This window comes from Meleagris gallopavo, chromosome 22 (assembly GCF_000146605.3).
Source record: "Meleagris gallopavo isolate NT-WF06-2002-E0010 breed Aviagen turkey brand Nicholas breeding stock chromosome 22, Turkey_5.1, whole genome shotgun sequence".
Lineage (NCBI taxonomy): Eukaryota > Metazoa > Chordata > Aves > Galliformes > Phasianidae > Meleagris > Meleagris gallopavo.
In genome coordinates, this window is record NC_015032.2 from 1,760,897 (window position 1) to 1,772,925 (window position 12,029).

Genomic DNA, 12,029 nt, shown 5'->3' on the forward strand with positions numbered 1-12,029 from the left:
ACTCAGGGAACCATTTTTCTACGGCTGTTTCCCTTGGAAAAGCCCAATAAAGTCACATCCACTCCCCTGCTGAGCATGGGAAGACTCTCTTATGGAACACCCCCACGAGGTTTGGCTCTCAAACCTCACAGCACTCCCCATCACCTGCCTGCAAGCACTTCTCCAAAGGAACAAAACCATCCCTGTCATACCGCAATTTTACTGCTGAGGTCTGTTATGAGTAGGTGGGAGGCCCCAGTACTTCTGACCTTCAGGCTTTGAATTCACCCAGGCTAATGCTCATCTGAATAAAAAGCCACGTGCCAGACACCCAGGCTGGCAGAAGATCAGCCTCCCTCTCTGATTAAAATATTTAGCGCTGACTTATCCATAGCCACAAGCATCTCGTATTCAAAATCTGTGACTGCAGTGCAAAATGAGTAATGCTCTTGAAAAGTCAAGCAGGTAACTGTAAAGTAGCTTACTAACATTGTCTGAGCCTGATTTGAAAAATCCCAGTGGAAAAGCTGTAGGTTACGTGTTCAAACAGGTCCTTCTCACACCAAATTCAGCACACAGGCTGGGAAATCCTTTTAAAGAAGGTGGGAACTGCAGCATCAGGGCTGCAAGCACTGCCAGCAGCTGCCCTCGTCCCCATAGGTATCCAAACCTCACGTTGTCCATTGAGTTCCAAACCTCCAGTCCCGTCTGTGGGCTCAGAAAGGTAGAGCTCACTGCCATGGTCAGCTGCTCTTCCACATACTTAAAGGCTTTTTCCTTGAACTACAAAATAATACGAAGTGCTTTTCCAATATTGTAGGTTTTATGTGCCATAAAGCAGCATTTGGGTGCATTCCCGATTTCCGCACAGCTCTCCCTTACAGTGTTGCCCTAATTGTCCATTTCTGTTTACAACGTGCAAAGGAAAAGCTCAAATGCAGCTTTCGACCCCCTGCAAATACAGATATTGTTGTTTATTTATAGCTCCTTATTGGCAGAGGACCTATGGAGACAAGCAGAAATGTCATTTCCCAGGGAAGGCAGATGTATTGAATCAATCCCCTCGCCGAGGGGCCTGGGGTGTCTCGTAAACGAACCACAATTCACAACAGAAGATAAATTGCCGAAGCCTTTATGCATCCCTTCCTGTCAGTTGCTTTCTCAGTACAAACTTAGGAGAAAAAAAAGCAAAGGCCCTTCTCCCGGCTCTAACAGGATGCTATAGATCTGCTCATCACCCTTCTGCATGACGGAGCTGCAAACACAGGAGGAGTTGTCTCTGCATCTACACAGCTGTTCACATGACGCTGATGTTCTCATCCAGAGTGTCACCTAATGGAGTGTGATGAGAGGTGGGTATGGCACGCTGACCACCCGGGCGGTCTCAGCCATCTCTAGAAGGTTCCTTTGGCAGGGAGGGACACAAATCTGCTGGCTCAAATGAGGTGCGGCTGCTCCTCCCGGGAGGGTAAAGGCTCTTCCTACATCAAAAAAGGGATATTCCTGTGTCTGCAGATGTAAAGTGAGGGAGGGAACAGGCAGCCGGTCTGCTTTTCCTAGGTAACAAAAAAAATTCCTGCCAGGCTGATGGAGAGGTTCTGAATTTGGAAAAGAGGCCAGTGCTTCACGGCTGCTGAATGCAGTGGGAAATGATCTGGTCTCAGAGTACATAAGATGACTCTATCTATCATTTAAACTTGGATGAAGAGGGAGAGTAGAAATCAGGAAAATAGCAGCATACAGAAAAGGAAAGAATAAAACGATGCAACAAAGAGCTGTGGCACCAAAGTTCAGAGCACATCTGGGGCAGGAAGGCCTGTGGGGGTCACTGCTCCCAGCACCCAGCCTCAGCCCCCTGCTGAAGCCAGCAGCCACCTCCCCATCTGATCTCTGGGGTCCCCTCCAACCTCAGCCATTCCATCAGTCCACGATTCCCCCTGGGGCTCCCATGGATTTTTCACTGATGTAAGTCCTGTATTTATTTCCTAGTCAAACAATGCTCAGCCCTTAGGGATCAAGCTATATGTGACCTATAATCCACCTAGCTCAGTGCAAGGTGCACCTGGGTCAGGGCAATCGCAAGTACAGCTACAGGTTGGGTGAAGAACGGCTTGAGAGAAGCCTTCAGGAGAAGGATTTGGGAATGTCGGTTGATGAAAGATTCAACACGAGGCAGCAACGTGCACCTGCAGCCCAGAAAGCCAAATGAATTCTGGGTTGCACCCTGGGATGCCCCATCCCTGGAAGCGCTGAAGGCCAGGCAGGACGGGGCTGTGAGCAACCTGGGCTAGAGGGAGGTGTTGGAACAAGGTGATCTTAAAGGTCCCTTCCAACCCAAACCATTCTATGATTCTGTGATTCTAACAATTCAACCAACAATGCTTGATTAGTCTCCTATGGCACAGACCTTCCTGGGGACCCTCCTTTGCTTGGGCACCACTCTCAGGGGGCTGATGTGTCCAGGCCCACTGCTGTCCAGAGCTATTTCACATCCTCAGACTCATCTATCTCTGCAGTTATTTCTGTTTCAAGTTTTCTTAACAGCACACAAAGCAAAGAGCTTTGGAAAATGTGGGCAGATCATCGCACTTTTGAGCCACAGCGTACTCGTATCTTACACCTGTTCTAGATCTTAAAAACATCCATATGGTTCCTGCCACTGACCCTCTCCAGCTGTCGGGCTCCGACCGCAAATCACACAGTTGCAGATGACAAAATGACCTGCCTATCTGCAGTAATGTGTTTTCCAAACCCATTGTGGTAATGGCAGGAGCTGGTCTGTAAGTTAATGGACCATTTATTTATGGATCATACATAAGAGCGTTCAGTATTTTGTAACCAGAGAGTGATGCTAAAATTTCCCTCTTTGTCTGAGTCCATGGACACCCAGCTGCTGTGATTTGGGCTGTGCCTGGCAGGAGGCACCTGGAAAACAGAAGAGTCATTTATTTCCATTCAAATGCAGCTTCAGACCAGAGGGACAGTGGGCTGTGGGCAGCCAAAGCTTCCCCAGGAGAGGTACAGGCACGCTTTGTCATCTCCAGCATAACAGCAGGAATAAAGAGCCACTGAGAGCACAAACCTCTCCCCTTGGACAGAGCAGAAACCTGGTGGCATCTGCCCCAGAGGGTCCACCCCTGCCCCAAGACCCCTGGTCAGCTCAGCAGAGATGCTGGTGGGTTGTGGCCACCAAACCTCTTTGCTTTGGAAGAGGCTCATGGGAAAAGGTCCATTTCCTCCTGATGGCAAACTGGATGGAAATTATGGTGTGATCATTTCGAGATGCTGGGAGGATGGGGCGGAAAATAAGAGTGAGTAAGGTGGGGACCTACCAAGCAGCAATCTCAGCCTTGTTGGGCCAGTGACTGCAGTGAAGCAAGGTCACTCCACGGGGGAGAAATTCAGCCAAGCAATCTTCAGGGGAAGGGAAGAGTAGGAGACAACGTTGGCAAGCACAGGGTGAAATCAAACTGGAGAAATCAATAAAGGGAAAGGACAGAGGGGGGCGACGGGACATGGGAAGAGATAAATTAAAGGCTTGCCCAGGGGTTATGATGGCTAGTGAGCAATAAATTAAATAAAAGAGGGCAATAGGGAGTGCAAGGTAGTGTGAAAAATTAATTAAAAGGAAGGGAGGCATAACCAAAGCATAAAACATGGATGCTGGCGGAAAGATTAGAGAACTCAGGAATGAAGAGATTTTGAAAAGTGTAATAAGAGCCAAAGCAGAGGCTGTAAAGGCTGTGACCGCATGTGAGGGTCAGATAAACAAGGCAGATGCATTTCAAGAGAAGGAAATAAACACTGAGGAAGAAAGTAAGCATCTTGCAGAAGGAGATGGCGTTGCTGATATGGGCTCCTGGTACACCGAGCCTCATTCTGTGGTCTGTGCATGCCTTACCTGTATCCAACTGGTCTCCATACACACCTCTGCCTGAAAGGACACTGCACAAGGGCTGCTGTGGGATGAGGCATTGCAAGATGGAATATTTTGGTCAAGATATGCACAAAATACAGCAATCTCCTCTCCCGCTCCCATCCCCGGTCTTTAAACCAGCCTCCATTCTGCTTCTTCAAGCCTCTCCAGCCTCTTCCTGCTCATCACCACAAAGCTCCTTAAGTCCGTATTTCATCAGAAGGCTGTTAATTGCCACTGCAGTGCATGTGCTGCTTTGCCTCTGGGGGATTTCTCATGAGCAGCAGGGCTGCATCTTTCACAAGAGCCTTAGGGTATAAAGGTTATGCACAGGGTGAGAAATAATCATGAGGATATTTCCAGGCCCTTCAAATCCCATAAGAAAAGAAAAAACCGGGCAAGCCTGGATGTCACCTGCCTTTAATTCAGCATGCTTTGAAATGGACAGTCTGACCCAGAGCCCCGAGAAGGTGGAGGTAAGCAAAAGATACACATGCCAGGCAAGTGAAAACGAGATAATAAAGGTACTCAAAGCCTTATTATTACATTCCAGCAGCAGGAGGGCTAATGCAATAACAAGGCAGTGATGAGGGGCAGGCTGAGCCCAGCACCACAGCTTGGATCCATGTGGCACAGAGGAACCCATGCACATCAGTGGCACCCAGCAGCACGCCGGAGAGCACTGAGAGGGGAAGTAGGACAGAAAGCCATGGATAATTAATAACACTGCAGAAAGCTAAGTAAGCTCCCTGACCTCTCTCTGCCCTCACCAGCTTGTCTCTGGCTTCTGTTTAAACTGGATTATAAATAGCGAAGTGACGGTGTGTTTTACCTACAGATAACAGTAGGTAACGTCCCAGGGAGGCTGCAACGCAGGCAGAACAGGCAAAAAGTAAATTCCCAGTCCTTTCTAATGCACCAGAGCAGAGCCACATTGGGTATTAAGGCCTGGCACAAGGAAATATCAGAGCAGGGCTGAGCCGGACACTGTGGGATGCTGAGATTTGAAACTTTGGTTCCTTAACGCTTTTAAAGCAATGATCTGTTTAATTACCAACCCTCCCAGCTACACAGCCACTGTTCAGTGGTGTGGTGTGACACTCAGACTTTGCACGTTGTTTCCCCATTGCCTGTCAACTCCAAAACCAAACAGGATTCAGCTAAGAGCTTGATGCAACATGAAATGTGCTCGATCTTCAGTCATAGTCTGCAGGTGAGGCTTCCTCCTCCTCTGCAGGGGATGACACAAGGGAGGTCAGTGGGATGCAGTGTGAGACCTGTGGCTTGTCATGCTCTGATTCCCATACAGCAAACCCAAGGTTTTAGGGAGAAATGCAGAGCAACAAACTGGGGTTTGATTATACACCTCTCTCCTAGTATGTGGAAAAGAAGAAGCAAGCTGAAAATCATGGGCTGCTGCAATCCCTGTTTGTCCCTCTGCTTTGAAGGGAGTAGGAAGACTTGTCCCTGCACAGCTTGTCCACCAAAGGACACTGTTGGTCCTCCAAGGTTAGACATGCTGTCCTGAAGTCACTTTTATTGTCCCTGTGTTTTTCAATGCCACTTCCATCCTCAAAAATAAATTAAAAAAAATTAATAGTTCAGAGAAGAGAAACACCCTACCCCACACATTCAGCATAAACACAGATGTGTGGCACGCAGCATCCCCTGGATGTCACAGCATGCAGGGGAAAGCAGTCCATCCTCAGCTCCAGGCAGCACCAGCTCCCTCCCATCAGTGCCACTTCCCCGTGTCACACCACAGCCTGCAAAAGGTCACTGCCTCACAGGGGAAATGTGTGTGAAGATGAAATGCTACAGAAGGGGGATGGTAAGATAAGCAATTTTTGGGCTAATTCCATGAAGTTCCCAAATCAAATCTAGCTTGAAACCAATCTCAGACCTGGATTTCTGTTGATGAAGGATTCAGCCCTGTTCATTCTGCACTTCTTGCTAACTCCCATTTCTCTCCTTACAAAAAGTCCATGCTCACAAGTCATATTTGATGCAGCTGACAAGGGCAGAGCCATCACATCCCATCAAGCATACGCCTCTACAGCCTTGCAAGGGGAAGCTGAGAAAAGATGTGCAAAAAGAGATTTACTTTCAGGTTTTCACTTTAAGGCATCCCCTTGCCTTCTGCTTGCTGACTCACCTTCCAGCTCTGGAGCACGTAGGGGCAGCCAGAAAGCTGCACCTGGTTAGCAGAGGGCACTGAGTGAGCAGCATGGGATGCCCTCTTGTCTCCTGCCCCCAGTGCCTGAGCAGTGCATGGGGCAATGACTATTCCCTTTTAATGTCTTAACGTTGAGAAATTGAGGCCCAGATCCCCAGGGGTAATTGGAAGCCTTTGATGGATGAAGCTCAGCCAACTGGCCAGGGAACTTGGGAAAATTAGGGTGGAGAGCTTGACCCTTGGGGTATGGTCCTCAACCTGCCTTCACCTGGCATTCAGTCCTGTCCTCTGGCCTATCTCTCCACAATATTCAATACTCCTTGAGTGGATAGCAGCTGGCTTTCGACAGGAGAGCACAAAAAGCCTCGTAGGTGGAGAAACAAACCAAGATGGTGAGGATCTGGTGGTTTGGACATGGAGAAAAAGAACCTGTCCCCAGGCCTTCTAGCCATGGGTTTGTTTCTCTACGAGAAGTTAGGGTGTCTGAATATAACCCACCCCATACCAAGCACTTAGGCTTCCTCATTAACTCACAGGATGAATGCATACCCACAGCTGGGGGATGCATCTGGGACAGACCGCTTGAAGGTCAGAGACTTCTCAAGTTCCATTCCGCAACCACTTGCACCTGAACTTTGAACATGGAGTTACCTTTGGCCACTGCAGAAATGCCTCCTGATTCTCTGCCATCTGGTGCAACGAGGAGTTATTTGGCAAAAGACTTCACATTTTTGATTCGTGCACTATCTCAGTCAGAATTAACCTTCAAGCATTGAGATGCTCTGAGAAACAGATAATTTCATACGGCAAATCCAGGAGTTAAAAAACAACCCCCCAAAATCAGATAATTTAAACTGACATGCTATTTTGATAAGATCAAGATTTGCACAGAACATAACTCTAAGGTCCAGCACTCATTACGAATCACTTGCTTATTTGGGTTGATCACAGACAGCCACCTCAGCACTAGAATTTAATCACTGACAGGAAGGTGTTCTAACCCCTGGATCTAAGTATGCTTTGACTGAATTAACAGGTTTAAAATCAGACATATGCTTGACTTCCTTAGGTTCATCAAGGTTGCAGGTACAGGGCACAGGATGATGTCAGCCACGTGAAGACGTGTTCCATTTTCTGTTCATCTCCCAGCAGTGCAAGGAAGCCTGGCATGGGCAGGAACAAGGACAGAGCTTCTGGGCTGAGCTCATGGCCTGTGCTGAATGCAATGTGTCAGGGCTGGGATCCCAATGGAAAAGCTGACCTGTGAACAGAACTGATTGGGTTCCTGCTCAGAAGAGGACAAGAGCAGAAAAGGAGAAGAGCAGATACAGGTAAGAGACAGGATCAGACGAGAAGAGCAGAAGAGAAGGAAATGAGAGGATGCAGGTAAGAAAGAAGGGAAGGGGGGCAAGAGAGGAAATGAGAGGATGCCATTAAGACAGAATCGCAGAAGAGAAGTGCAGGAGGAAATGAGAGGGTACAGTTAAGACAGAAGTGGAGAAGAGGAAAAGAGCACAAGTGGAGAAGAGAGGATACGACAAGAGCAGAAGAGAAGTAGAGATGCTGAGGAGTAAGGACAGAGGTTAAGAGAGAACAGCAATAGAGGAGAAGAAAGCATATAGGTCCGTGCAGGTAGGATAAATGTGTGGGCACAAGGAAAGGTTTTCTCTGTCCTGCAGAACTTCAGAGCTGGCTGTGAACAGGGCTGACCAGGAGCTTTGCAGACAGCACTCTAAGTAACTCCTTCTCATCAACCAAAAACAGCCCAAAGAGCTCTCCTTCCAAGCCAGCCAAAGATGGCCTCACTGCCAAGAACGTGGCTTTTCTACCTCAAAACTTGTTTGGTTCCCCATGTGAGCATGGGGCTCAGCACTGGCTGCCTAAGAGCATCTTCCAAACAACACAGCACAGGTAAGAGGGCAGTCATTCCTAATGGATCTTCACATTCTCCTGTTGCAGATGAAGACGTCGGCCCTTGAGGGGATTTGCATCGTGTCTCCTCAGCCCAGGCTGCCATCACCCCCAGCCATGACTCACAGCCCCATCTCACCAGACAACAATCACAAGCTTATCTCAAGGGGCAAAGAAAGATTTGCACTCTTCGACTGATCTCAACGCTATCTCCGCTGTCACAAGCTGGGAGCATTTGAGGACAGGTCTGAAGCCCTTCCTCCCTTTCAAATAAAACCACACACTTTGTCTTATCTCCTGGAAACAGCCTGAGAGTGCTTGGGTTTCTTCTCCCTTCCTCCGAGGTTTTCAAGCACACCCAGACCACTGCAGACAGCCAGAGGTTCCTGCACTCCTGCAGACACTTGGGCTTCAGAGAGGAGATCGTTTGTCCACAGTCACAAACACACAATGCTGCTAAGGGGACTCAAGCAGCCAAGCAAGCTTCCTGCTCTGAACAGCTCAGTGCTGCACCTCCACCTGCACAGCTCCACCGGAGCAATCCCTGTGCTGCAAAGGAATCCTGTTGATGAGGCAATTGCTTGCAAAATAAAGACAAAAAAGAAAGTGTGCATGCACACCTCAGAACCCACACTGCAGAAATCACATAATCTCATTGCTTATTGAGGAAGTGCTTAGAAAGAAAGGAAAACAACCCACGAGTGGCAAAGCTGTCTGTGCTGGTACAAAGCACTTGCCAGTGCTTGTTGTGAGATGTTAGCGTGGCAAAGTCAGTGCTGCAAGTAACACCCAGCTGCAGTGATGCCCAGCAGCTGATGGACGAAGCTCTTCATGCTTTGCACATTGCTGCTGCTCCCAAAGCACTCATGTTGCCTTCTCATGGTTCATAGCACCTGTAGAGGCTCTGGAAAGAACTACAGCTTTAGAGCCTCTTGAGGTACATCAGTTGTCCCAAAGCCCATACTTTTCTTTGGTAAAAGTGTCTTAGGCATGGAGGGTAAGCTGGTCCTACAAGTAGGATGTTTTAGACTCCTTTACAACTTCTGTGCCCCACCAACAGCTGCTCCTCACCCGTGCATCCCAAGCACTGGCACCTGCACGTCCCTCCTGATCCACAGCATCTCTGCTAAATTAAGCAACCTGCTACAGCCCTTCCTTCCTCGGCCCACAGGGTGCTAAGAAGGTCACTGCCAGATCGTAGCTTAAAGAGGAGCGAGCACCATCCTAATCCTGAGAGGACAGGAACTACCAGAGCTGATAAACAACCTGAACGAGTGATTACAGTCTCGATTTATTTGCCATCAGACGCTGTGATGGCCCTCTCCAATGCAGGCTGCTTCTAATGCAGCAGAAAACTTCAACCATCCCCAAACACTTACAGGATGCTTCCCGTCCTCCCATGATGGGACACTTCCAACCCTTTAAGGGTCAGCTCAATAACAGGTATTTCTGTGACCTCCTCAACATTGCTGAAATAACAGGCATTTCCATCAGCCTTCCCCGTTCTCCAGTTGCTCTCAGTGATCTCGAATCGGGTGAATAACAGACATTTTCACAGCTTTCTCTACATCCCCCAAGAAATAGGTGGTTACACACCTCTTTTCAGCATCAACCTTTATTCCGTGAGCTTTCCATAAACCGGAGGGAGAAGTGAAAAATGGAAAAGCAAATAATGATCCAGCAGGGTTGAAGGGTTCAGAAGCACTGTGGAAGGAATGAGCTCGCCAGCTGAAGGAGGTGCTACAGCCCAAGCAGCACGTTCAAAAACAGAGGTGTTTCTTCCATGCTGCTGAATCTCACCGTTTCATTTGCTGAGTTAAATCCTGGTCTCTGGAATCAGAGCACAGTGTTTCGCTTGCTCATGGAGAAGGCAGCTTTTAGTCCACTCATTTGCTTAACAAATCTGTGTGTCAGAATTCCTTAGTCCTACTTTGTGGCAAGATACTTCCACTGCTACTAAACTGAGGCATATGAAGCAAGGAAATGGTTGTAGACAAATCAGAAACAAGCTCAAATTCCATTTGTCCTTCACCTTCTTGAAGGTGAATCAGGGCTAACCCTGTTATTTTGGAGTGTCATGGATCAGATTTCCAAATAAGATAAAAAGGACCGGATCTTTATTTTCTCAGTATGATGCCTACCAAGCAACAGCAGGGCCCCAACCTGTATGGAGAGAGGTTTCACCTGATCTCTTTTCTTTCCTACTTAAGATCCCAAGGAAAATCTCAACCATAGTCTCAATTAATACAAATGTGTTGCACCACGGCTGCAAGCCCAGCAGAACTGGAAAGTGAGGAGCTGCTTCTATTCGTACATCTGGGAACTGGAGGGGAAAGTCCACTGCTGAATTCAGGTCACTGTGCCATGCTCCTATCATGCACTGTGCACCCAGTAAGTCCTGACATCTTCATTTATTCTCTGCTGAAGCAAACTCCATGTTTAGTTCAGCTGGACTCCTTTTCCTGTGTGCTCACCAGAACAAAACTCCCACAAAACCAGCAGGACATCTCCCAGCTCAGGACTTTCCTAACCTCTTTGCTCGGGGAGCACAGCAAGCTTTTAATGCACCAGTGGTTCCTGGGCCAGCATTTCTCAGTACTACTTGGGGCACACTGTCACTGAGCCCCGAACTCTCTTCCAGCCCTCCACAAACCCACAAATGTGCTGCTTCCAGCTCAGCCTGCTTGCAGGACGTTGTATTGGGGCTGCCCTTGGACCAGACCTCCCCAGGTCTGTGGGGGAATAGCTGCTGTCCATATGCCATCTCCAGGGCTCACCCCCATCCCTTCCCTGTGCTCACCACGCTCACACTCTTCCAGCACAACAAGCTGCACTCATGACTTTTAGAATAAATATAAGCAAAGCATCAGAAATTAAAATATGCTGAACCCATCCCATCCAAACAGACCGCCATCTGCCCGTGTGGGGGTGATTAAGGTATTCCAGACCCTGCTGCCAACAGCATGGCAGGGAACAGCAGGCTCTCAGCACTGCCTCCCTCTCTGCCTCCCCGAATGCCAGGATGAGAACACACACAGAAGGTGCTGAGGGAAAACCATCAGCCCAAATCAACTGGAAAAATGCAGCACCTGATGCCAGGTGTCCTCACTGCCCACAGCACGGAGCCTCTCCTCACACAGCAGCAGCCAGGATTCATCTTGGGGCTCTCTCGCACCGCTCACCACGTCCAAGGGATGTGTTGTTACTCACCGGGAATGGTGTGGGCACTTGGGTTTGTTAGTCCTTCCTGTCTCCGGCCTGGGAGCAGGTGCAGCACCCCTCAACCGTCTCACCTTCGTCCTACAAGAATCAGGACACAGAGTTTTCTACCAGCTGTGGTAATCAGATAATCCAGTACTTTCTAATCCCCAGCAGAGGAGCGTATGCTGCACTGGGAAGAAAAGCCCCTGGCTGTATGTCTGCACGGATCAGACTGAAGCCCTTTGGACCTGAGGCTCTGAGCTGCTTAGCCAGGAGCTCAAAGCCGAGGAGACAGAGGCAGTTGTGCTCACAGGGCTGTACGCTTGGGACAGCTTATTTCAGATTGGCTCAGGCTCAGGAAATCCCACAGTACCTGCCCCGTTGTGCTAATACTGCAGAAGGGTAATGGTGGATAGGGGCAGATAGGGATTTTTGGTCTGGGACTTCTAAGGGAAACGAGTGTTTCTTCAAAATGTAATATTTCACAGTAAACAGGAGGGTTTTGTTGATTGAACCGAAGGCTCTGCTTTACACCAATGCCTCTGGGCTCCCTCTGAACTGTGATGACTTCAATTCTGGTGCTCTCTGTTCCCTGCCATGGCTGGGATGCTTGGCTGGTCTATGCAGTGCACTGATGTGTTGCCTTGAGAAGTCCGTGAGGCAGCAATTGAACAGTCCCAAGCTTCAGGAACCAAATCCAAACTCCATTCCCCCAATCCTGTCATTAACAAATCCAGCCATTTAAACCCATTCACAGAATCCCAAGTGGGAAGGGATCACTGAGCCCAAACCCCAGCTCCACGCAGCAGCACCCCAACCCAAACCCTATGGCTCAGAGCGATGTCC

The 12,029-nt window shown here is 48.7% G+C and overlaps 1 protein-coding gene across 3 annotated transcripts in view; it reads right to left on the minus strand.

Annotated features, from left to right (window-relative positions):
• The window catches only part of RALY (RALY heterogeneous nuclear ribonucleoprotein), a 71,413-nt gene extending 60,131 nt beyond the window's left edge, over positions 1 to 11,282 (minus strand). Inside the window, exons 1-3 of one of the 3 annotated variants that reach the window (XM_031556504.1) lie at positions 11,193 to 11,282; positions 5,390 to 5,466; positions 3,881 to 3,938 (exon numbers count right to left, since the gene is read on the minus strand). In XM_031556504.1, coding sequence (XP_031412364.1) covers positions 3,881 to 3,901 — 21 coding nt within the window. In that variant the 5' untranslated portion in view covers positions 3,902 to 3,938; positions 5,390 to 5,466; positions 11,193 to 11,282. Of the gene's footprint in view, positions 1 to 3,880; positions 3,939 to 5,389; positions 5,467 to 11,192 lie in introns of those variants that run through there. The other 2 variants (XM_010722268.2, XM_019622068.2) reach the window with 2 other exon arrangements.
• Positions 11,283 to 12,029: the final 747 nt, after the last annotated feature.